Source organism: Ochotona princeps, chromosome 13 (genome assembly GCF_030435755.1).
Source record: "Ochotona princeps isolate mOchPri1 chromosome 13, mOchPri1.hap1, whole genome shotgun sequence".
In the NCBI taxonomy this organism is placed as follows: Eukaryota; Metazoa; Chordata; class Mammalia; order Lagomorpha; family Ochotonidae; genus Ochotona; species Ochotona princeps.
In genome coordinates, this window is record NC_080844.1 from 30,320,082 (window position 1) to 30,347,820 (window position 27,739).

General features: G+C 36.9%; 1 protein-coding gene across 1 annotated transcript in view; it reads right to left on the bottom strand.

The window, feature by feature from the left end:
- CTNNA3 (catenin alpha 3) overlaps positions 1 to 27,739 on the bottom strand; it is a 1,173,927-nt gene that overhangs the window by 1,138,085 nt on the left and 8,103 nt on the right. Inside the window, exon 2 of the mRNA XM_058671693.1 lies at positions 8,580 to 8,683. Coding sequence (XP_058527676.1) covers positions 8,580 to 8,678 — 99 coding nt within the window. The 5' untranslated portion in view covers positions 8,679 to 8,683. The remainder of the gene's footprint in view (positions 1 to 8,579; positions 8,684 to 27,739) is intronic.

A 27,739-nucleotide genomic window follows, 5' to 3' on the forward strand; every position in this document is an offset into this window, starting at 1 on the left:
TCCCTGCCACCACAAACTTAGAAAGCTTTATATGCATTTCACTGCCACTATTTGTTACCAGATTCTTTTCTACCTACCTTAGGCTTAATTGGATTTACTCTGGTGTTGCCTGCTAACACAAAATTTCATTTTATTGGGGATATTAAGGAAAAAACTGTATATAATCGCTTGCTAGTCTTGCAGAAGAGATAATAAGTGTTAAGCAAGAAAGACCACAGGATATAGTGATTAGATCTGTAAGACTCACAGTATTTGTAGCAACACAAACAATGCATTGACAGCCCACCTATGAATTGAATGCTGGTTTTAAGTGTAAAATTGCGTAGGCTGTCTATTTCATTTGTCAAAACAGTCTCTAAGCCAATTAAAATAGCTTAATCTCATTTTTTATAGGATTCAGCCATCAATCCTGAATTTCATTGGCCAGAATTTGACATTTAATCTACAAAATTTATTGGGAAAAGGGGTTAGCAGGATGACAGACAAGTAAGATACAAATCATTATTTCCCCCCTTCTGAGCTTCACTTGGATTGGGAACTATATTAACCTTCAACTAACACGGTTACTTAGGCCACAGTGGAAACAGAGGGACTTCAATTTATGTTAGAGACTGTGGAAGAAAATTGGTTCATGGGCTGCCTTGCAACATCTGATGGGCCATTGTAAAACCTTGGCATTACAGTCAGTATAACAAGGATAGAAGGAAGTCCCATGAGGAATTTCCCTTTCTGAAGTCCCTCTCAAGTTCCAGTAGGCATAGATAAGATCCAGGCAGTCCTACACTTCCTGAAAGACAATGACCATGCAGCTGCGATGAAGACTAGTGGGGAGACTGGCTTTGGTTCACCATGATTAAGAGAAAGCTGCTGAGATATAGAAAGATGATGTGAGGCACCAGATGGAGGATGCAGCTGAGATTTTGGAGTCTGAAGCACCACCGTGGTGTGGTTAAGGCATCCTCAAAGAAACAGGAACTTTAATCACATTAAGAAAAAGCAGCCCAGAAAATATATAATCATAAAATACATAAGGAAATGGAAAATGGTACCCACATGATGACCACACATGGAACTGATCACAACATACTATCTTACAAATTGTCCACTAAAAGAAAAAACACTATCTACAAAATCATAGACCAAATTATTGATGTATTAATTTCCACGGTATTCACTACTATATATTCACACTACTTCTACTACTGAGAGTGAGAGAGTGCTAAATTCAACTACAGCAATGCTAAAAACACCGTAAGAGACAGAATTTTAGGGCAAGCCTTGGGCAAGGAGACAAAACCGTGTTTACTACTGACTGATAGAATGGCTGGCACAGCATTTCTTAGCCTGTAATCACCTGAGAGCTTTTAAAATGCAGTCTGGTCCTATTCCCATAGTCGTTACACTGCTTTAACTGGTTTTGTGTAAGGCCTAGGCATCAGAATTTTTAAAAGCTCCGCAAGTGATTTTAATGTGCAGTCTGGGCTAAAAACCACGGACTTGGTTAACAGAATCTCAACAGTGGCAAGAATTTTCTGATTTGCCTGCTTAGCACTCTTCCCCTAAGTGAAGTTTTTGTGTTTCTCAAAGATTGGCCACAAAGCACTCCCCCATTATTTATTTCACCGGAAGTTATCAATTATTTGTGGAATATTGTTCTGGATGCAAAATATCTCCATGAGAAATTATCAGTCTAGAACAGGGACCCACAAAGTATTCTTGGGGCCAAAAGAGGTCATTTTCCTATTTTTGTGAACAATGAGGGTATTTTTAGGATATAGCCACAGCTATTTGCTTACAGGTCATCTTTAACTATCTTCAAAGGACAATAGCGAAGTAGTTGCACAGAGATATTAGAGCAGTCAAAGCTAAGTGAATTGCTCTGTGGACCTGTATAGGAAAAGTATGTCAACCACTGGTGTAGAGATAAGGAGTTTTCAAGATACAACATATGTCCTAAGGCAAGCCTAGTACTGGATAGTAACCCAGAAAGCTGGACAAACGGAAGAGTCACATCTCAAGTAGCAAAAATGATGACCATCTCAAGAGAAACCCACTTTTCTACCCTTCTGGCCAGAATTGCTCCTATCAATCTAACACTTTCCACTAAAAGAACAGATGGATATGAGCTTATCAGTATATACCAATTGGCTACCTGAAGAAATCAGTTTATAAGAAAAAGGTCATATCCCAAGTTAAGTTAGAAAAGGATTATCTCTGGGGTCGCTTTGAATTTGTGTGGGAAAAGATGAGCTGTAATTGAAAGGTAAAACATTAACAGAAGATGTGGATGGTCAGAAAGTTCAGAATAGCAGGACAGCAACACTGGAGTAAGTATAAAGAAATCAAAAAGAACAAAAGGTCTGGGAAACAAGCTGAGAAATGAAGCATGAGCAGCTGCTGACACCTGTCCACAGCTAATCTCAAAACCATCAGTTTCTGGCCAAGCGTGGTAGCCTAGTAGCTACCACCTTGCCTTGCACACTCCAGGATCCTATATGGCCGCTACTTCTGATCCCAGCAGCCCTGCTTCCCATCCAACTCCCTGCTTGTGGCCTGGGAAAGCAGTTGAGGATGGACCAAAGCCTTGGGACCCTGCACCTGCATGGGAGACCCAGAAGAGGCTCCAGGCTCCTGGCTTCAGATCAGCGCAGCTTTGGCCATTGCGGCTACTTGGGGAGTGAATCAGTGGATGGAAGATCTTCCTCTCTGTCTCTCCTCCTCTCTGTATATCTGACTTTGCAATAGAAATAAATAAATCTTAAACAGACATCAGTTTCTGGTGATGGGGGAATCCTTGAATCCTTCACACACATATTTCTACTGGAGTTACACTATTTTAATTACATAGCTACCAATTTTACTATTAGTTTCTTAAATATTTTGTTTATTTTTATTGGAGAGGCAGATCAGATTTACAGCGAAGAAGAGATAGAAAGATTGTCCATCCACTGGTTCACTCTCCAAACAGCTGCTACTGTTGGAGCTGAGCTGATCCAAAGCCAGAAGCCAGCAGCTTCCTCTGCATCTCCCAAGCAGGTGCAGGGTCCCAAGGCTTTGAGCCAACCTCTACTGTTTTCCCAGGCAATAAGCAGGCTGTGCAAGTGGGATCCTGGGGCTCTCAAGGTAAGGATTTAGCCCATGAGTCACTGCACCGGCCCAATTTTGCTTAATCTTATCTTAACTTAAGGTGCAGTTTTATTTTTCTCAACCTTTTTTTTTTTCAAGGAATACTACAGCTGAACAACCTTCCCATGGGAGCAGTTTTCTGGCAGTAAAATAATGTAGAAATTGAAGAATTCACTTTATTAGAATCAGCTAGCTATACAAAATCACTTTATTGAGTTAGAATTAAGTCTATTTCTTCGTCCTACCTTTCAAGGTAGGATATTATTTTTAAGCAACATCATTGCACTTAAAACACCTTGGACCTATAAGTACTTAAAATATATTTGATAAACTCTGTGGTTGTTTGTTGAGATTACAGTCAAATTCCAATAATTTCTCATAAAGGACTCTACAAGGCCACATTATGTGTATAGATTTGTCTCTAGGATGTCCTTGAAACCTTCAAAATTAATTCTGATACATGTCTACTGATAGAACAATCAACATGGGTACAAAAAAAGCTTGAAAATTAGCATAAATAGCATCATGAACAGTTGAAAAGAACTCTAAAAATTACCCCAAAATTGAAAACAGAAAAAATTAAATTATTTTATGAAGGAAACAAAGGAAATTATATTCTAGTAAACTAAGAAGTCAAAGGGGCCAGACTTGTCCTCTCCTGGCTGCTCAGATGCAGAACAGTGGGAGATGAACTCTTCAGGCACCTATGAATGTTTCTGCATAAATGGATTACACATAATTATTTGCATGCTTACTTTGTCTCTATTTTCCCCCCTCAAGAGAGGAAAAAGAATTTTGGTGTGGGTAAGATGTGGTAGAGAGTTTCTGTTCTTCCTAGCAGCCAGTGAAGAAAGGAAAGTTAGGATTGCCTTGGACTGGGTTTGACTCTAATAAGGACAGGGGAAAGATTAGGGAAAACGCCGGGAGGAACTGTTCCTGTAAGAATGTTTGTGTAGCTCTGGGCACAAGCACTGTTTGTTTAGATCCACAGGGCAGAAGAACAACATCTTCCCCTCTTCAGTGAGAACTGCACCCTATTCTGCCACTCTGAGGACTGGCATAGGGATGTTAAGGACATGGCTACTTTACATGCCTATTCCTCGCCTCACAAGGGACATGTCAGTCAGTCAACAACCACCAACAATCATATGAAGCCAAATAACAGGAAAAGATTATGTGTACACTACTTTGGCAGCACACATCATTTGTGTCTCAGAGATTCTAAAATTTGGAGAGATGTGGAAGAGCAGAAAAGAAGTTTTGCAGGAAAATTGCAACTCTAGCAGAAGCAAGTAAGAGTAATTACAGTAACCCTGGCTTGCTGCTGTTAATGGTGCTTCTTTTGAATTTATTAAGCTAAGGGAGCCAAGAAGACAGACGATTTCAGGAAGATAAGCATCTGGCCTATATGGTTGGTACTCCAGAGAACTGGAAACAAGAAGCCCCACAGAGACTAGAGTACAATTCTGAGAATAGAATGTGATTTGGAAACTGTAAGAATCTGTTAAAATCCTGATAACTAGGTAATCTTATTGTCCCCTAACAGCAGGAGTTTGTGGATCCAATCTTAGAAACTTCATTATTGCCATTATTGACTCTACTTCTTCCCCTGTGTCTTTCAGCTTTGCATCAAGCAAAGTGACTTGATAGCACATGGAAACTTAGTTAAAGAAACCCCTTAAAAATAGGCAATGGGAAATAACAGTGGTTGAGGCTGTTCACAGATGCTTCCATTTTCCTCTGAGCACAGGGCAGCATTTATTGCATACTCACACCCACGATGACCACATAATCTGTTTGATAAAAGAAACATGAGTAGAACTAACATGCCACATCCAGGTAGAAATGTCCAGAATCCTTGCATAATTAACCATTTTCTTTTTCCTTTGTTGCAATGCAAACAGAAGTACATGTTAAGATGGATTCTGCACCATATCTCTGTTCTAAACAGCTACTTCAGATAAAACACACTGAGCTTATAACTTGAACAGAAAATGAACTTTTATTAAACATCAGGTATTTGGAAGTTGTCTTCTCACCACAACATAACCTTGCTTATTTTGACTGATACAGTGCTGGCAGATATTAACTTGAGCCAATGAGTACTAGAGAGTGTTCCAAAGCTATTCCCCAGGAACTCCCAGAAAAAAGGTGGGAGAAACGATGAGAAGCAGAAGAATGCATTTAGCATTGTGGTACAATGCAATAAGCCACCCTTGCCATGCCTACATCCCACATAAAAGCACCAGTTTTGAGTTTTGGCTTCTCTGTTTCCCTTCCAGTTTCCTGCTAATGTGCACGAGAGTGTATCCCATGACGGCCAAAATACTTGGGTACCTGCCACTTCCAAGGGAGATTTGGATGTCTAGATGGAGTTTCTGGCACCTGGCTGCAGCCTGGATCAACACTAATGATGACAGTCACTGGAATGGAAGATTTTCATTCTCTCTCTTTCCCTCTCTCTCCATATCACTCTGTTTCTCCACATAGCTCTCTCTACATACTGCTCTCTTAATCTCTCTCTCCTCTTTTTCCATCCCTTTTTCTTAATCATCATCACTCTTTCTAAATAAACATAAATACAGGAAATAAATCTTTTAAAAAAAAGTAGGAGAAGCGAACAGGCCTAAGGTCCTACAAGAGTTAGGAGAGCCAGAGAAATTGTGTGCTAATCCTGACCAAATTCATATGTATCTCTTGAAAACGTGGGATATATTTACATCAGAAAATTTACTGGAAGCTTTACAAACAAAAAAAAACTGAGATAACACAGTATAAGGAATTTGTTTTTTGTATTTCAAAGGATTCTAAGTCTTTTCCTTTAGTTCAAATTCAGCATGAATCTGACATGCTGCAAATTATATTTATAAAATTATAAACAGCTCCTTTACGTAATAACTTTAGCATGATCTAACAGTTTAGATTCTCTTTACAGTATAGAGCACAGAGATGTAAATTCTTTTAAGCACAATTCTGCATAAATAGATTCTGCATGGCACTGCCAAACTTGGATCTTGAAAGTGATAAAGTACAGATGCCTACAGTTGCAATCATAAAAATGTAATTGCTGAGAAAAAAATTATTTTTGATCCATTGGAGGAATTTATTACAGAGATGCAACTGTGTAAGTCATCATGCAAAGAAAATGAAAGTGAATGACTGAAACATATCCCAGGCTGAACATTCCTGCAAAATGACCTGGTGATTTACCTGTACCTGAGAGAAAAAAACAGATTAAAGCTAAATCAGGTTAGTAGAGGAGGACTGTGAAAACTATAAAAAGAGCAGAATAAAGATTTATGAATAAATAAATTTAGAAATTAGCGAGACATAATAGCATTTCTAATCAATTACTCTAAAAATGTAATTTTGACTTAATTATATACAGAGGTGGCAAGTAATTTCTGTGAAATCCTGAAAGCAAAGGGATATAATATAAGCAATGTGCAAAGGTAAGAATTTGCTTAATGAGGTTACTAAAATAAAAAGTAACAAAGTGATTTGTTCATCACTTTAGAATATAGAACTTCTACATCACTTTCAAAATGATTTTAAATCATTTTTAAAGTTCATTTTTATTTATGTATGTATGTATGTATTTATTTATTTGTTTGAAAAGCAGAGTTACAGACGAAGAAGGAGAGATAGAAAGAGATCTTTATGGGCTGGTTCACTCCCAAAAGCACTGGGTGAGGCCAAAGCCAGGAACTTTAGCTGGTCTCCTAGGTGAACAGCAGGGGCCCAAGCATTTTTTTGGGCTATCTTCTGCTGCATTTTCCAGACCCTTATCAGGGAGCTGGATCTGAAGGGGATCAAGCAGGACTCAAACTGGCACCCAAATGGGATAGCAGCCTTGCAAACAATGGTTTAACACACTATGCCACAACACTAGTCCCCAAGTTCATGAACTTCTATATGAAATCAGACACTAAGTCTTATACCTAAGAGTGTATCTGCTGATTGGTGAATGGATAAAGAAAATATATGCACATTTCTTGTAAGAAATAAAAGAAGGAAGGGGCTCGGGGCAATAGCGTAGCAGTTAAAGTCCTCGCCTTGAACGTGCCGTTATCCCATATGGGCACCGGTTCTAGTCCCGGCAGCTCCACTTGCCATCCACCTCCCTGCTTGTGGCCTGGGAATGCAGTTGAAGACAGTCCAAGGCCTTGGGACCCTGCACCCGCGTGGGAGACCTGGAGCAAGCTCCTGGCTCCTGGCTCCTTGCTCCTGGCTTCAGATTGGCACAGCTCCAGCCGTTGCAGCCACTTGGGGAGTAAATCATCCAACAGAAGACCTACCTCTCTATCTCTCCTCCTCTCTGTATATCTTCCTTTCCAATAAAAATAAATAAATCTTTAAAAAGATGAAGGAAGGAAGGAAGGAAGGAAAGAAGGAAGATGAAAGGAAGGGAGGGAGGAAGGAAGGGAGGGAGAGAGAAAGGGAGGGAGGAAGGGAGAAAAGGAGCGAAGGAAGGAAGGAAAGTAGATAGGTACATGCATGAAAGAAGAAAGGAAGAAGTCTGGCCATTTACCAAGGGGGATAAACAAAGAGGATATTCTGCTACCTTAAGTCAAATAACCAAAGCACAAAAAGGTGAATATTATATGGCCTCACTTTACATGTGCAATTTTAAGAAGTCAAATTCATAGAAACAGCAAGTACACCTAGTGGTTTAGAGGAACTATGGGTTTGGAGAAAACAGATGCTAATCAAATGAAATGAACCTATCCATTGGGAATCAAATATAGGATATAGTAATAACTATTGTTAACACTACCATATTGTTTACTTAAAATTTAATAAGAAAGTAGATTTTCAGTGTCTCCAACATACATTTATGGACACAATGGAAGCTATGATTGATGTATAAACCTGTGACAAGCATTAGACAATGTATTCATATATCAGATCATCACATTTCATACATTGAAAATATATGATTTTTACCTGTCAGTTAAATGGTGAAACAAAAACAAAAACTTTAAGAAAAAAAAAAGCACATGATAAAATATTTAACACTTCATCCTAGAAAAAAAAAATCTTTAATGGGATCATTAACTTCTTCGGACAGGCAATCCATGGTATCAAAATGACAGTTACAAGAAAGTTGGACATCAAATCCAAAAGATCAGTTAGTTTGTAAGCAGTAACTTTGACTGTAAAATGTAATGTTTTGGGAATCAAGATGGCAGAATAGGGTAAGGATATGTTTAAACAGACAGAGAAACATTAGCCAGTGTGAAGCAGAGAGAGTACAATCCAGGAAATATAAGAGGACAGAATGACAGCAGAAGGGTACCTGTAGACTGACAGACATAGCAAAGCAGCGGACACGACGGTGGGGTCTGAAGTGCACAGGCAGCCGGAACTCTACCAGCAACAAAGTGGGAAGGGGCGTACACTCAATACCCTTTGGCAGCTACTGAACATTATTATTTCCATGATATGAATACCTGGATTATGAGAGGCTCCAGCAGCTTTTCTACAGTGAACGTTTGGACCTGCAGATCCTGAGGGTCAATACTCAGCAAGATTGGTGTTTCAGTCGACATGCTTCCTGTGCACAAATACACACACAAAAAAATGGTTACAAATAAAATTACTTTCTAGAGAATAGCTCCCATAATGATTACATATTAGGTAAAACTTGATTTAATACTCCTGTATCAACTGTGCCCCTCAGAAACCTAGGGTGTTGAATCTACCACCAGAGTATTTCCCAGCTTTTCTGTCTTAAGTCCTTTAACAAATTATGCTAGTTAGTTTAAAATTAAATAACTCATCCCATGTGGGTTTGTATCTAATCAATAGTGTTAACTGAAAAACCTAGCACACTTGGTGAGGTGTCTTTCATCATATAAGTCCTTGACTTAATGAAATAAATTACAGCAGTGAAACAGTCCATGTGCATCTTTTTCCTATTCTCATTGGTTACGCCTTAGAAAAGCCATAAAGGACTTTGGAAGACATCTGATATGTCTCTACCTTTTAAGACACTACTTATTTGGGGACTTTAATTACAAAAGATGATGAGAGGCAATTTGCTTTTCTGTACATGAAAAAAGATAACATAATTGGCATCATTAATATAAACATGAAAAGCCTATAAAAGTTTATGCTACAAAGTTATATTGGTATAATATTAAAAGCATAGTGTAAAATGTAAAACATATAATCTAAAAAGAGAGAATGCCCCCTCCCAAAAAGACTTATGTCGAGAATAACAATCTGCATAAACTCTTCCTCCTTGCTCTTGCTATGCTATCAAGGAAAAATTATGTGAGGGGTCAGTGAATCAAAGAGAAACAGGCACGACCATGTTTACAGCAGCACTGTTCACAATAGTCAAAATCTGGAAATCACAGTGTCCATCATCAGGTGAATGGATAAAGAAGACACGGTATATATGTATAGTGGAATATTATTCAACCATGAGAAAGAATGAAATTCTACCATAAGCAGCAAAATGGATGTAACTAGAAGATATGATATTAAGTGAAATAAACCAGACCCAGAAAAATAAACACCACTTGTTCTCCCTTACATGTCGGGGCTTATTTTTTTTTAAACAACCAAAAAAGTAAGAAAACTCAACTTACTAAGAACGGAGTTGCTGGATCCGAGCGACCCATAGGTTAAGAAAATTCCAGAAACATTAAAAAGTTAAAATACATCACTTCCCGCCAAATGGTTGGAGTCAGTTGGCTGTTTGTCCCCTGGCTTGTTGTTTCTTATTTATTTATTCTGTAATTATATTTGTGCTTTTTGTAAACAGTGATGGAACATACAAGAAAACTCAATCTTTCAAAAACTATTCCACTTTTAGTTGTTTGCTGGGGGGAAAAGTTGATTTGCTTAAAATATTTAGGTGTTTTTAGAGTTATGAAATTGTGATGCAGGGATTTGTGAATGAGGCTCTGCTCAAGCAGAATAACATGTATATATGTACATAAAATGTAACTAATATTAACTCCATTCTGCAGTGCCTTTTAGATGTCCCATTTTCTACAGTCTTCAAATTTTTGCATATATATTACAAATATGATATAATGTTATAGATCTATATATAATATACAAATTTTTTCAGCGGTATCTAATAGCTCTGTATTTTGTTGTGGAAGTCGAAAGAAAAGAGTATTTTCTCTCACTATTTAAAGTTAAATAAAAAAAAACTTTAAGTAAAAAAAAGTCTGTGTATCAGTATCACTGCAAGTATAGTTCAAGCATAGTTTTGCAAAACTTTCTCTTATTTCTTTTTCAGACAAGTGGTTAAGAATGTCATAACACTAGTTTTAATGACCTGTGATTACTTTGTAATTTACTATAGATAAGTGAAGTGGTCTTTTTTCTATTCAATCATTTTTATGTCATTGTATTCCCACTAAACTAAGGTCTTCATGCTTTTTATTTGTTAAATTTATTATTCAGTGAAGTATTAAGTATCTTACTGTAGTACTAAACTAAAATACGTTATCTCAAAAGTTAAATACACACACAAAGGAAGAGAAGAATAAAAGGGAAGAGTCAACAGGGGAAGGAAGAGAATTTCATCTAATCTGGGGCCAGGGTAGTGGTGTTGCCAGCTAATCATCCACCTGTGTCTTGGGCACATCCCATAAGGGCATTGCTTCATGCCCAGCTGCTTCACAGTCAATCCAGCTCTATCTAGGGCCTTGGAAAGCAGCACAAAACAGCTCAAACTTTTGGGTCACTGCACAAAGTATAGAACCTAAAGGAGGCTTCTTTCTCCTTGCTTCAGATTGACTTGGTTCTGGGTGTTGTAGCCATTCGTGGAGTGAACCAGCAGCTAGAATACCTCTCTCACCATCCTTCTTTATCCATAAAATCTACCTAGTGAATAAAAAAAAATATTTAAAATGTAATGTCAGAATATGCTTGTCTACATTTAAACACTCTTTCACCTATACACTAACGATTATTATTATAATCTGTAAAATATTAGTTAAAATTAAAGCTAAAAGTGAAAAAAAATCATGATACAACCCTAGACTATAGGACATCACCTATTTATTTATTTGCCAATTTAACCTATGCATTTAGTCATTTTACTCATCTACTCAATGTCAGTCATGAGAGAGTGAGACTATAAACAATAAATAATAAAAATTTGTATATTGGAAAATTATACATGTTGTTTTTTTTTTTAAAAAAAAAAAAAAGGAACAGAGTAAGTGGTGTTAGGTGAGAGAAGCCAGGAGCAAGATTAGTCTTATAGAGAAGGGGACATTTGAAAACATTAAGAAATCAGTCATACTGATGACTGGGAGAAGAGCACTGCAAACAAATGTAACAACACAGCAGAAAGCTCAGCAAGAGAGCACTGGTGTTCCTGCAGGACAGTAGGAGGCTATTGGCTGTTCTGTAATGTAGGGTGGGCTACACAGCACAAATGAAGAAAGGTCCAAAAGGTAGTGGGGAGCTGCCAAATTCTAGGAGAATTATTGCAGATGTTTGAGAAATACAATCTGACCTATATTTTGAAAGGATTACTCTGCTACATAGAAGTAAATCTAAGAAGCAAGGGACAAAGCAGGAATAACCATTGGGAGCTTCTGTAGTAATCCAAATAAGATAGAATAGTGGCTAGGATCTGGTTGGTGGCAACAGAAGTAGACCACAGTGGTCGCATGGTAGAAACAATCTGATAACTGAGCAAAAAGGAATTCCTGGTAGTTTAGACATGGGATAGAATTCAATCAATCTTTTAGTTTTTTATCTATAGTAGCTGTAAGTATAAAGTTGACACTAAGCGAAGTGGAGGCAGCTACAAGCGTAACAAGATGACAACTAGTCCAGACATAAATTTAAGGTGCCTATTACACAGTCAAATAAAACTGTTAAATATGTAGCAGAATATACAACAGCAGAGTTAGAGAAATACAGGATAAAAATAAAAAATTTTGAAGTTGGCAGCATAGAAGTAGATGGAATAAGACCACTAAAGGAGCAAGCACAGTGGGAAGAAGCAATCTGAAGTCAAAGGACAGGTGTCAGAGGGCAAAAGTATAGATAACTGTGCTCAGAGTAGATTTGCAGAATTAAGGTTTTCTTTTGCTCCATCAGCATCATGACATAGCAGGTAAGATCTCTTCCTGAAGCTGAATTTCATATAGGCACTGGTTTGTGTCCAGCTACTCCACCTCTGATCCATCTCCCTGCTAACGTGTCCAAGGAAGCTCTACAGGATGGCTCAGGTTCTTGGGCCCCTGCCACTCATATCGCAGACCTTGAAGAAGCTCCTGGCTTCTAGCTTTGGTGAGCCTGGTTCAGTCCCTGCTGCTGTAGTCATTTGGGGAGTGAATCAACAGATGGAAAAAACATTCTAAGATAGATAGATAGATAGATAGACAGATAGATAGATAGATAGATAGATAGAGATATAAGTATATGTGTGTATCATCCTTTTCTCTAACTGTGCCTTACAAATAAATAAATAAATCATTTTAAAAAGAAAAACATTTACCTTTGAATGAATTAGAAAAGTATTCCCTCTCTGTGCCACCCTCTGTCTAGACTCATCCCTGGGGGTGTTATCAGGAATGCATATAGTTTGCTCAGTAAAAGGAAGACCACACTTCATCTCCACTCAGCCCCTCCAGTGGCAATACTCAGGAACCCATGTGAGACATCCCATCACCCCTCATCCTGTCTGATGAAGGGTATTTGAATTCTTTTGACTCTCTGCAGTGTTGGATTTCAGGAATTAAGAGCAATGGCTTTGAAGTTGGACTGCCTATATCAGAATCCAGTCTGTGATCCCTACTCACTGGTGACTTTACAGACAAGTTACTGATCTTTCTGAAAATCAGTCTTCCAAATCAGTAAAATGAATACAAAAGGTTCAATAAGAAAGCCTATAACTTAGCCCCTATTTATAAGACCTAGCAAAGGCTCAGCAAATGTTACTTCATATTATTCCTTTTTTAGTAAGAGTCAGAATATGCTTGTCTACATTTAGATTAAACGGTCTTTCATCTATACACTAACAACTATTATTCAAGACTGCTTTCACTCTTTGTTCTCGTTAAAAAAAAGAATTGAAAGCAAAGCTTCCCTCATGTGTCTCACATTTTTGGATCTCTGGACTTGTAACTCTAAGGCATATTTCTTACTTGTGCACTAATTTAGAAACGCAGTATGCCTATAGTACTCTTCAAGAGAAGAACTAACAAGAAGCATTCCTAATGCACAAGAGTCTCATAAAAGATCTTGATCTCTTTCAAACCAGTTCCAGAGAGGTCCATAGGGGTATGCTCCAGGCTTAGGACAACTAAGTGTTGGAACCTACAAGAGTCTGTACTTCATCTTTCCTTGGCTTCTAAGGCTTCTGATTGTCAACAAAACACAAGAATGTTACACTTTTAGAGCAAAAGGTAAAAACGTTAAACAACATAATTCATACTTTAAAAAACTCATTGGAGTGCTTAAATTTCTCTTTATTAAACATTTGAGTAGCCATCCTACCGATATTCTTTGAGCAATCATAAAATTTTGTCCTTTCCACCCATCACCACCACCACTGAGAAAATTGTGAGTTTTAAGTATTTTTATGAGGACCCTCCTATATCACTTCCTCTAAAGTAACAGAAATTTAATTTGTCCCTCCACACATATAACCTAAATGAAAGCTAAAATAATACTTTTTTAAATGTCTAAAGATTTCCTTAACTAATATAAAATAAAAATAAAGGAAAAAAAGTTTCAACTTAATGTTTGAATCTTATACTTCTAGTTAGTCATAACTAATCAAGTCTAATCTCCCTCTTAAGAAAAAAGCAAAATGCTGTAATTCGATTTTTTATTTAACTGAAAAAAACATCATATATAAGATCTTCACAAAATTACTTCATTACCTCTCCCCTGTCAAGCTGCCTTTCAGCCTGTGATGAGTCTCAATACATAACACTGAAGCAACTCAAACATACATGAAGTATCCTAAGGTTTGGTATTTTTTAAACAAACACAACAAATAAAATACTGAATGAAGAGGAATTTGAGCCAAGTTCAATTTAAAGACAAAAATCTGGATTTTTTTTTCCATTCTCTAATTAGCTAACAATGAGATAAGTAGCTGCTTATCAGCATAATGAAAACAAAACCAAAAACCATGAAAACACATTATTGGTTTTTCCATAATATAACTTGGGGATAGCTACTATGGGTATGTAAATGTTGAGAGCTTCAACTTCTTGTTGTTTCCTGGTTTTTTAGTTTTCAACTCCATAGAAAGAGTTGTAAAAGTGTATATCTGGCCTGGCGCAGTAGCCTAGCAGCTAAATTCCTTGCCTTGCACACACTCATGGGAACCAGTTCTAATCCAGGCAGCCACGCTTCCCCTCCAGCTCCCCACTTGTGGCCTGGGAATGCAGTCGAGGACAGTCCAAAGCCTTGGGACCCTGCACCCGTGTGGGAGACCCAGAGGAGGTTCCTTGCTCCAGCCTTCAAATTGACACAGCTCCAAGCCATTGCGGCCACTGCGTAGTGAAATCAGCAGATAGATCTTCCTCCTCTCTGTTTATCTGACTTTGCAATTAAAAAATAGAATAAATCTTTAAAAAAATCTATGCCCAAATCTTTAAATCTAACCCTCCATGTTCACTAAGTATTAACACTTTTGGAAAGTTTCAAAAAGATCTCTGGTTAGAATACCTACTAAGCCTATTTAAGGATGGTGTTTGACACAGTGATTAAGATACCATTTCCCATATGAGACTGCTTGGTTCAAGTCCTTCCTCCTTTCAATCCAGCTTCCAATTAACTTCTGGATGAAGCAGTTACTTCATGGTAGTTACTCTCTTGGGTGCCTGACACTGCTTGAGTTAGAGTCCTGGCTTCAGTTGGGACCAATCCTAACTATTGCAAGCATTTGGGAATTCATCCAGTGGACTGATGAACTGCTTCTCTTTTTACTTTTCACATCAAGTGAAAATAAACAAGCAAAAATTTAACCCTATTAACTGTGTCTTATCCCACATGCTAAGTAGCCTCTCACTAGGGCAACATTCACCACGCACTACACCTTTACATAAGAAAGGCAATTACAAATACGCTTGCATTCTTGCCTATGTATTTTTATTTGTTTGTTTTATTTATTTTGAAAGTCAGAATTCCAGAGAGATGGCAAAATACAGAAAGATCTGCCTGTTTACTCCCAGATGGATGTAAGAGTCAGTACTGGCCCAGACTGAAGCCAGGAACCTATATAGTTTCATTTAGGTCTTATACATGGGGTGGGAGAGACAGAGGCCCAACAACTCGGGTCATCTGCTGCTGCTTTGCTAGGTCATTACCATGGAACTGGATCAGAAGCAGAGCCATTCCAATTAGAACTGGCACCAAGTGGCGACTTTATCTACCATGCCACAACACTGGTCTTTTTAAAAATAGCTTGTATGCACGAAAGATAAATGGAAAAGGATTCTAAATGATTGGTCTGAAGAAGAAAAAATAGAGGAGATGGGGAAAAAATGCTAAGCTTTTCTGAATGTATCTGGTTTTAGCGTTTCAGATTTGGACTCACATAGATGTATTACATAATTTAAAAAAACTCATAAATCAATCTTGAAAAATCAAAGCAAACAAAATAAACTTTGTATTTCAGGTTAACTTCATAATTACAAAGAATTGAAAGATTTCAAATAACTTTAAAATGTTTTAATTGTAATTTATTCTATAATGGATATACTGTATTATACAATGAACATTAAAGTTAAGCAATATTTAGTATAATTAGGATTTATGAGGTTGCAATTGCATGTATCTGTATGTATACATCCATACTAATACACACAGTATTATGGTAAAGAAAATAATTATATTCACTTATTCAGAAACAAGAATTCTAGCATACAAAAGATAAAAATACATAATTAAAAATTCAGATTAAACCTTTGACCTCTTGTTTGTGCTGGAAATATCAGTATAACCTCATTTTTCCTAAATCAATAAATAAATAAATAACCTATTCTTGGCCCAGAGTATGATTCAGTAGATAAATCTCACCTTTCATGCACTAGCATCCCATATGTTCACCACTTCCTGTTCCAGCTGCTCCACTTCCACCCAGCTCCCTGCTTGTGGCCTGGGAAAGCAGTCAAGGACAGCCCAAAACCTTGGGATCCTACACCCTCTGGGAGACCTGGAAGAAGCTCCTGGTTTCTGGGTTCAGATCAGCTCAGCTCAGCTCTGGCCATTGCAGACACTTGGGGAGCAAGCTAGCACACAGATCTTTCTCTCTGTCTCTCCTTCTCTCTGTAAATCTGACTTTCCAATAAAAAAAAGAATAAATCTTTAAAAATAATAATAATAAAAGCCTATTTCCCAGCTCTGTTGACATACAATGGAGAAGCAACAGTTAAAACCTAAGAGCATAGTGTTACAAATAACATTTCCCAACAAAAAGAATGAGGCTTCTTGGAAAAAGGCTGGTTTCACGTCTAGGCCAAGAAATAGACAAAATAAGCCTAGAACATCTTCTTGTTCCAGAAATAAACCCCACAGAGATTTTGTCAAAAATTTCTGTTGCCTATTTAAAAGAGTTCTTGCTGGCTAAAAAAAAAGGGGGGGGTGGGAAATTTGGACATAAAAAAAAAAGCATAGCAACCATATAAGCTATGTAGACCTTGGATTTTTATTTCAAAACTAACCATAAGACATTACAGTTTTTAACTGTTTAAAAGTAGACACAGACAAGTTATAAAGATTTATTTATATCGGAAAGGAAGATTTACAGAGAGAAGGAGAGACAGATCTTTCTTCTGCTGGTTCATTCCACAAGCAGCCATAATGGGCAGAGCTGAGTCAATCTGAAGCCAGGAATTGCTTCTGGATTTCCCAGGTAGGTGCAGGGTCCCAAGATTTTGGGCCATCTTCCACTGCATTTCTAGGCCACAAGCAGGATGCTGGATGGAAGTGGAGCAGCTGGGACAAGAAGTGGTGACCATGCGCCCGGCGGCATGGCCTAGTGGCTAAAGTCCTCTCCTTGAAAGCCCCGGGATCCCATATGGGCGAGGGTTCTAATCCCGGCAGCTCCACTTCCCATCCAGCTCCCTGCTTGTGGCCTGGGAAAACAGTTGAGGACAGGCCAATGCATTGGGACACTGCACCCGCGTGGGAGACCTGGAAGAGGTTCCAGGTTCCTGGCATCAGATCGGCGCGCATCGGCCCGCTGCGGCTCACTTGGGGAGTGAATCATCGGACGGAAGATCTTCCTCTCTGTCTCTCCTCCTCTGTGTATATCTGGCTGTAATAAAATGAATAAATCTTTAAAGAAAAAAAAGTGGTGACCATATGGAATCTTGGCACATGAAACGTGAGGATTTAACTACTGAGCCATCACGCCAGGCACATAACTGGATTTTTATATGTAAAACACAAACCTTGGTCCAACTCCTCATATCACATACAAAAATTTACTTGAAATGGATCATAGTGCTAATGGTTAAGGACTAAAACGAATTCATAGAAGAAATCACAGTAAGAAAATATTTGCAACTTTGGGTTAGGCAAACATTTCTTAGATGTAACACCAAAGGTATGATATATATAAAGAGAAAATGATAAACTGGATCTTACCAAACTTTAAAATTCTATTCTCTGAAAGATAGTGTCAAAATGAAAAGATAAACCACAGACTGGAATGATTACTTTTCAAACATGTAACAGGTGAGTACTGTTATGGTTGGGTTTTTAAAACCCAAAACCTACCTGTTAAAGAGCCTGTATTTGGCAAACATAAATAATATTTAGAATTTAATAATTAAGAGAAAACAAAATGTTTTAAATGAACAATTTAAAAAGCAATTTCACTGAAGTAGATAGACAGTAAATAAGCACATAAAAAAGTCCTTGAGATCTGCACTGTGAAGTACTGAGGTAAGCTGCTACCTGCAATGCCAGCATCCTATCCAATGTGCCTGGGAAAGCAACAGCATATGACCCAAATGCTTAGGCCCCAAACCCATGTGGAAGACCCAAGTGGAATCTCTAGCTCCGGCTTTGGTCCAGCTTTGTGACCATTTGGGGAATGACCCAGCCAGTGGAAGATCTCCAGTTCTGTCACTCAGCCTTTCACATGAAATGAAAGAACAGAAGAACAAACAAAAGGAAAGAAGCAAGGAAAAAAAGGAAACGAAGGATGGAGGGAGAGAGAAAGGAAGAAAGGAAAGAAAGAAGGAAATCTTTAAAAATAAACACAAATGTTTGACATCACAAGTCACTCAAGATATTCAAATTAAAGCCACAGTATATACTACTACATGCCTACTACATGGTTAACATTAAAAAGATTGCAAATACCAGACCTAGCAAACGTGAGAAACAACAGTAATCTCACACATTGCTAATGAAAGCACAGTGATATAGTTACTTTGGAAAAGACCATGGCAGGGTCTTACATAAGTAAACTTATTCCTATCCTATAACCAAGCAATTCTACTCCAAGAAAAATGAAAGCATATTCACACAGAGACCTACATGCAAATGTTAAGGGTGGTCTTACCCATAGAAGAAACAAACAACTCAAATTTTCTTCAATAGGTGAATGAATAAACAGCAATAATATCCAAAACTACTCAAGAAAAAAAAGTAATGAATAATAAATGAATATGAAAAGCATTATGCTAAGTAAAACCTTAAGACATTAGTAAGTACACAATGCATAACCTATCTATACAACATTATTGAGAGGGCAGAAATATAGAAACAGAAAACATATTAGTAGTTGGTGGAAGCCAAAAGTAAATAACCAGGATTGATGGAGTGGCACAAGCAAACTTAATAGGGTAATAGTAGCATACTACTTGATTGTGGTACTGATGGTCACACAACTGCATACAATCGTTAGAACTCATGAAATAATACATTTTAAACATGTGAATTTAATATATAAAATATTTATAAATAAAAATTATTTTTCACAAAAATTCTGTACAGTGTAGCACAGTGGGTTAAGCCACTATTTGGCACACTCACATCCCTTATCAGAGTGACACTAAGCCCAGCTGTTGCCCTCAGCTTGGCCCAGTCCAGACGATGACAGACATTTAGAGAAAGAATCAGTGAGTGGTTCTGTTCCTCTCTGCTTACCCATTTCTCTCTGTTTTTTACATAAATAAATATTCTTTTTAAATTTCTTTCCTATTCACCTCTTACCTAAGTGACAAAGCAAATATTTCTGCTATTTCATTTACTACGCAATTTCAAATTTCTACTGATATCCCTTGTCTCCATTAGTTCTTTGAGTGGATTTCTCTCTAGGTTCTCTGATTTAATGCTCTCAAAAGCTAAGTGACTTTTTTCTCTTCTGTTTTTTCCTCTAGTTTTTTTTTTTTAAGTGTCTTGACTGCTTTGCTGCTAATATCATTCAATGTATTTGGTGCCCAAGCCCTCCTTAATTACTTAATAATGTTTGCTTCCCAGGTTTCAAACACGGTGTCCAGGTTAGCCCTCTATGCTATCTCATCCATCACATCAGTTATTATCTATTTGATTCATACTTTTTCCTGGAAAGTATTCTAACTCAATTCATACATTATGTTTACAGTAGGAAATTAACAAAACCAAATGTTGATTATTGTGTTTGGCTTTGTGCTCCCTTTCAATGTTAATCATTTCTTACTGGTATTGTTGTTAACAATGAAATAGCTTTTAAAAGCCAAATGATTATCACTGAGTCATGTCACCATCTGAATACTCCATTATACTACATAAAAATGCACATGTGTTACATATCAAGCATGTTAAAATATGTTTTAACTGAAGATTCCTTAGCAAAATTTTGCTGTTACTCCCTTATCTTTTTCCAAAGCTACTGTCTGACAGTAACATGTTTCTAAGCTGATTCACTTACACAAGCCCAGTTTAGCATAGTAAACGCTGAGAGACAAGAGTCTTCAATCCAGTAGCTGTTTTGCAATGTTTGAAGATCAGAGTACATTACAAAGCAGTCTCTGAATTCCTTCGTCCTTCCCAAAAACTTTTTCCCAGTTGGACTGACACAGTTAATTTTTGATCTAACGGAAATTCAAGTTAAATCTACTGCTAGATTGAAAGGATATTTTTAAAAGAAGCCAATCTCTAAGAAAAAAGCCAATCTCATTAACAATCTAATAGAAAAAAAAAACCCTAGAACTAGAATTCATAGATCCATATAGACTTGCTTTCTGGTTGTATTTGACACTAGCTTGAGCATATATATTCTAACATATACACATTGACCTCATATAGTATCTCTGGGATATCTCGCAAAAAACAAGCCTCTTTCTTATGAATTGTGTAACAAATTTTTTTTTTTGCTCCTGAAAAACGTGTGTCAACATTTATGCTCACATACAACAATGTGTGGATTAAAAGGGTATCATTTCTCCACTGTTTTGCAAGTGACTTTTAAAGTGTATTTTTTACAATCCAACAGATTCTTCCTCACTACAGACTGTCACAAAGTAAGAGAGACAGTCCGTTTGCATGAAATTCCCCCATGAGATTTCTGCAAAACTATATTTTTATTTCCAATCAACTGATAATACATCAGTGTCTCGAAATCACAGTTGAGAACTGCTGTATTTTTGGGTTTTTGTCCTGTGTTCTGCTTTGTTCCTGGCTTTGTCTTATATCCTCACACTTATTTTTCTTTCTTCTTTCACTCTACATTAAATTTGTCCTATGTTGAATTTTGTGCAGCCTTGTAAGACACATTAAATCCTTTCTGGAACAAGGCAAGGAACAAATAAATCATCATTCTATGTACCTGCAAAACCAATCTCTTTTCATTTATCCTAGGCTCTCCCTTAAAACTTTAACCCCTTGGCATTTCTTAAACTTTTCTTTATGTGTTGAGCATGTAAGAATCAAAACTCAATAAGTTCTTTATTTTTCTATTATCAATTCTCTGTGTAGAAACATGTAAGTCTAGCATGTAACAAACAGAAGAAAAATATCCATGCACAATTTATGTTTAGAAGCACAGAACAGAAATTAAATATTGCACAAATAAACTTGCTTGCTACACAACTTTTCTATGTAAAGCTTCCACTGCCTTGCACAAAATTACTCGAGCAGTAATAGCTCAGTTACACATACGGAATTTTTAATGTTCTGATATTAGATTGCTGTAGCTTGGATATTGGCAAATGAGAATTTGCTTCACATTAATTTTAAAACAACCAATAAGTATTTCAAGTAGCAGAATAGAGCTTCTGTTCGAGTCTGCCTGAGTTGTTGCGAAAGAGACAGTAATGTGTAAGAGAATCACATTTGTATCTAAGGTTGAAATGCCTGCTAATCTACTCAGAAAAGCCGACATATGGATGATTTATAAAAGTAGTAAATATACAACATAGTTTCTACGTATCCCCTTTTATAGAGTAATGTCCTTTCATTTCCCCCAAAATTAACTAACAAAGCAAAAGATAATCTATAATTATTAGGATTTGCCTTATAGCAAAGTTTCATTTTAAAAAGTTTGACACTCCACTCACCTACTGCAGGACACAGTATTGCCCATATACAGATACTAAACCAATTGCCTAAGCAATTTCTAGTGCTTAGAAATTCAGTGCCACTACTATGGCTCAGAATTTGGCTTATGATGCATCTGTAAGCAAACAGCCTGACAAGCACCCTAGTGTATTTCAGGATGACTGACAGAACACAGTGGCTCAAACAAGAAGGGGGGATGGGTACTCTTAAAGTAACACACCAAATTAAAAAAAAAAAACAAAAAACAGAATTAGACTTAAAGTTGCATTTTCCAAATTTGCAATGAAATGATATATTACCTAACAATTATTTAAAATACAATTTGCATGTGCATAAATGAAGCTAAAACCTTATATATTCCAAAGTGAACAAGACTTTCTAAAAGTACAAAAGAAAACATTTAAAACAGATAAGCAATAAATTTCCTTGAAACTATCAAGCTTTTAAATTACTTAAGAATAGTGCAGTTTTATTGAATATAAATAAAACAGTGTACTCAGGTAAAAATAGTTCCTAACGCATTTTCAGACATTTACCAAAAGCTCTTGGAACAGCAATTTAACAATGACAGCAATTTAAATCTTTAATCAAAATTATTGCTGAGAATACAGGTAACATATCCATGTACTTTCCTCCTATTGTATTCCTTCCCTATAGCGTACTTCCATAGTTTAAAAATATTTTTAAAAATTTAAATACCAGTTACAGATATTTCTGTTAGTTTCACTGTGGAAAACATTTAGGCGATACACTGGCTTCATTCCTCATACTTTCATGACCTTTTTTGTACTATTTCATAGTACTCTGTACTGTTCAATCCTTCCATAATTAATATAACTATCAGCTCTATCAGTATATTTTTTTCAAAATGCCAGTAATTTTTAAAAGCAATCCCTCATTTAGGCAGCAGAGGGTGTCATTAGATTATTCTGAAGGCCCATATCATTGCACCACTGACATTTATTTTTATTCTCAGACTAGGAACCTATCTCAAATTTCTTTAGTAAAGGTAAAGCCTAGATCAATGTTAATACTTTTCATCTGTGACAAACTACTATTTCTTCAATCCACAGCATCTGGTTCATCCTCTAAATGAAAAACACTAGAAGGCTAGGAAGTAGCATAATAGATTTTGCAGAACTTTCAATTTTTCTGGGACAAAAACCAAGCAAAGAAAACCTGTACATGCAGTTTCCAAACTGCACTAGAAAACCCAAAACAAAATCTGACCACAAATACAAAATAAGATAATCTGTCTTCAAATTTACATAACATTTGTAAACAGTTTAACTTGTTTTGCCTGGCATTTAATATTTGCTCATTTCCATTGTACATGAAAAACTACAGGCTAATTTTAAAATATAGCGTTTCTGTTACTATGCAGCATTATTTTATTTCTTACAACCTTGCAGTGAGAATCTATAGGTTCTGTGTTTTTAAACTTCGTATACACTCTGTTTGAAAAAGCTTTAAAATCAATTTATTTGATTTATTCTAAAACTAAAAATCTTACTATCTAATTAGATAAAGTCATTAACTATAGCAAATTTATTTGAACTGTAAAGAGAATTCTTATGCTTCTCCAATGATGTTATTTCAAAAACAGCAAGTTTAATGAAGACAAAATAAATAAATAAAATGGACCTAAAAGTTCAGAGTAATTGTTCTTCCTGCTCCCAAGTTTGTCAGTAATGACAAAAACTTTTTGCTAAAGTATCACATGTTCCAAAAAGAAAAATAACCATTCTCTTTCATGGCTGCCATTGAAAATGGGAAATCACAGCTTCTCTCTTATTTGAAAGACAATTCTACTTCTGAACAAGAAAAAATTAGGGGAGTTCTTCATTGAAATAAAGTATTGTGGGGGTAGGTATTCAGCACAGAGCTTGTTATACCCATATATCTAGGTTTGAGTACCAGCTTCATTCCCAATTCCAGACTCCTGTTAACATACACCATGACAGCCCGCAGATGATGGCTAAATACTTGCAACTACGTGGATCCCTGAGAAAGAAATTCTCCCATATTCTATTTCTGTCTTCTGTCTGCCTCACTTTCTCTCTCAAATGAATTAAATCATTTTTAAAGCACAAAATTTCTCCAAAATTATTTAATATGGCAACTTTTATTGTTATAAATCATGTTTTATTAAATGCCTTTACTTCCTTAAGCTTTAATATATTTTTATTTTGAATTTTGAATTACGTGGTACAATTTTGTATAGGCTGGGATCCTCCCCCAAACTCACACCACCCATCAGATTATTCCCATTTTACTACAATGGTGTAGTCCTTCATAAGGAAGCATAATTCTATCAGTCTCTTATTTAAGTGTACCCCAACATTGTTGTTACAATGTCAGACAGTCCAGCATCCCATTGTCTACACATATCCAACAATTTCATTGGGATCCATCTTTCGTCTGGAAGCAGGAATACATGTTCAATATGGCAACTTCTTTCCTCATGTAATAACTAACAATAGCTAGGTTTGAAAATCATATTTTACATTAGGAAATAAAACGTAATACCTCTCCAACTACTACTAATTCCTTTATAAATCTTTTTCTTTTCTTCTCAAATTAACTTACAGGATAAGTAAACAGAAGGAAACTAAGAAACCACTTTTGTCAGCAATTTTATTGTTCTTTTCGTCAATCATCTACATATTTTGCAGCATACAAAAAACCAATATTTTTTTTTTTCATCCAACACCTAATTCTATGTTACTTCCCAACTGGGTTTGGTTGCTGTTTCAGGCTCTCCTGAACTATGCCTCCCTCAGCAGTTTTTAGTTCTCCCAAGTTCCTTAAGAACACACATCTAAGATTGTATTAGTCTCAGTTTTATTTATATTTTTTCTTTTAAAAAAATGCTTTGTAATCATAATATTTAAGCGAGGAGGAAGATTTGAATGGCTAAAGGATAAGGAGAAAAATCAAACCTAGAGATAGAGAAATGACAACCACTCATCTGTGCTAGACCAAATTTTTTAAGATCTATTTCACTGTTATTTGAAAGGCAGAGTTACAGAGGGAGGGAAAGACAGATCTTTCATCCACTGGCTCACTCCTCAAAAGGCCACAACAGTCAGGACAGAGTCAATCCAAAGCCAGGAACCAAGAGCTTCTTCCGGGTCTCTCACATAAGAGCAGGAGCCCAAGGACTTGAGCCACACTCTGCTGTTTTTCCAGGCCATAAGCAGGAAGCTGGCTCAAAAGCAGAGCAGCCAGGACTCAACCCAGCATCCATAACGAATACCAGCACCACAGGCAGAACCTTAGCTTACTATACCACAGCACCAGTGCTTACCTTAACTTTTCAGATTAAATGAACTTTCCCAAGATTAATCACAGAGGTTTATAAGACAGACAAAGGACAGTGCCTCGCAAAAACTAGTGTGAGATGCAGGAAAAGTTATTAAAAGAAGAGTAAGAAACACAAGATAAACTTGGTTCAAGTTACAACTCCATCCTTCACTTACTCCATTTTACTCACATTGCAAAATAGGTTCTTGTAGAGCTGGCACAAAGAATAGCTGCTTATATAATTACACATAAAATCTAACAGAGTTTCAATTAATTATTCATTAACCAATTATTATTTCATAGAAAAATACTCTTCTCTGCAGAATTTTGCTTTTCCAAACCAAACTTCAGAGAGTTTCTGTAAGAGAGACCAAAAGGATTGTCCATCTGTTATTGGGTAAGTACAGGGTGGGCATTTGGTGTGGCAGTTAAGATACCCAAAATCCCATATTGGAGTGCCTGGGTTTGAGTTCTGAATCTGTTCATTCCAGCTTCCTACTAATGTCCATCCTTGGAGATGGCAGGTTATCACCTGTAAAATGGAAGACTCAGATGAGTTCTAGGCTCCCAGTTTCAGCCTGGCCCAGCCCCATCCATTGTGGGCATTTAGGGAATGAACCAGTGGATGACAGTCCCCTGTCTGTCTCTCAGATAAATAAATAACAAATGATAAAAATGGATAAACAGTTAGTAAAGTCACATACTTGTGTCTAGCAAACTGAATCCATTTCACTAAAGGAAATCATCTATCCCATCCACAATGATAATTTACAACTAGAAAATGCAGATACAAGATCCTAAAATAAAAGAGCTTTAGAGCTGCTTCCAAGCATTTAATTGAGAAAATTAAAAGGCATATTAACACATATTAGTGACTTGTATATTGGACTAGACATAGGGTAAAGGATAAAATATTAAGCTGAAATTTACAAAAATAAAACCAAGTTAAACAAACAGAAACCTCTGAGTCTTGTTCCCACATAAGACTTATGGAGTTGTGCCAACCTGCTTCATTCCGGAGCAGAAAAACATTCTTCAGCTGAAGCTATATTAGAGAGAGGGGGAGGAAGTTCTGTCTCCCACACTGTTTCCAATGTTGATACACTTAATACCAAGCAACTTATGTCAGCCACTAATCCTCTGACAGTCAAGTCCACTGATCTTACATTAAAAGACAATAGAAATACATATTCAAAAACAGAGAAAATCGACTGGGCAAAAAAATCACAATATCCCCAAATTATCCAAAAATAACTACTATACTAAATATAAACCATAACAGCATTCCCATCAGGCCCCCAATCTCAATTAAAAAAAAGAAAGGAAAAAAATGAAGCTTACCAGAAATAGTCCTAAATGTCATTAATCATATATTTAGTCTACTATGAATAACCCTGCCCATAAGTTCACACACACACACACAAACACACCTCAAGCTAACCTCCTTTTGTCATCGTGAATTTTGGGTGCACAGAATTATTACACTGGCACTCATACCCTCAGTTTTAGGCATACAAGCAGAACTAGCTCATGAAAAGCCTGTTCTTTTTTCAAATTCTGTAATCCCCATCCTGATGCTATCTTCCTCACCCCTTCTTAAAGTAGCTAATGTGCCTTTCTAACCAACATACCATAAGTAACTGTACATATGATACATATCTCTATAGTAACGCATAGCTTTGTGTGTATTCTTACACTTACATGAACTTTTATTATATTTCCCATCTTTTTCCACTTTTCCTTATTCAGCACCATGTTTTTAGTTTGTTCATGCTGAATTATATTGATATGGTAAATACTCCACTTGTGCTCATCCAGCACACAGTCCTGGCCTTGCTCTCCCTTGCTTTCTGCTTACAGAAGCAGCACATCCTATTTCCCAGCCTTCTTTGCATTCAGGATGGCATGTTACACAATTCAGGCCAATAAGATACCAGTCAATGTCTGCCGAGGGCACAACTTTTGCTCTCACTATAAAAGGAGACATGTTTGCCATGGCCCTTAGTTGTTTCTTCTTAATATTATAGTATGATGCCTGGAAATAAAATAGTCTAACTGAAAAGCTGAGAAGGGAAAATGACAAGGACTATAGAAAGAGCTTGGCTTCTTAATGTCATTAGCTCTGAAATCTTATTCTTTTGAGCTCTGAATTCCTGCCAGACTTCCTGGTATTTGAGAAATTTCGGGTTCCAATTAATAAAATGGATTATTTTGCTGTATTTTTCATTGTGCAGCATTTTATCAGATGCATTTGTTTTATCTGCCCACATCCCTATTCAAGAACATGTATGTAATATCCAACTCTTTGCTATGGAAAGCAAGGTTGCAATAAATATTCTTTTTTTTTTTTTTGGAAAGGCAGATATACAGGGAGGAGGAGAGACAGAGAGGAACATCTTCTGTCCAATTGTTCACTCCCCAAGTGGCTGCAACAGCTGGAGCTGAGCTAATCAAAGCCAGGAGCCAGGAGCTCTTCCAGGTCTTCCACACAGGTGCAGGGTCCCAAGGCTTTGGGCCGTCCTCGACTGCTTTCCCAGGCCACAAGCAGGGAGCTGGATGGCAAGCAGGGCTGCCGGGATTAGAACTGGTTCCCATATGGGATCCCAGTGCACGCTCAAGGCGAGGATTTTAACCACTATGCTATTGTGCCGGTCCCCTGCAATAAACATTCTTATACATGTCTCTTTGTGAACCTTTCTCAAAGTCCTTCTTCCATGTTGTTAGTAGCTGAATTGTGCTTCCTGCAAAATTCATTTTTTTAAGTCTTAACCCTTACTATCTCTTAATACGACCATACTTCAATATAGTG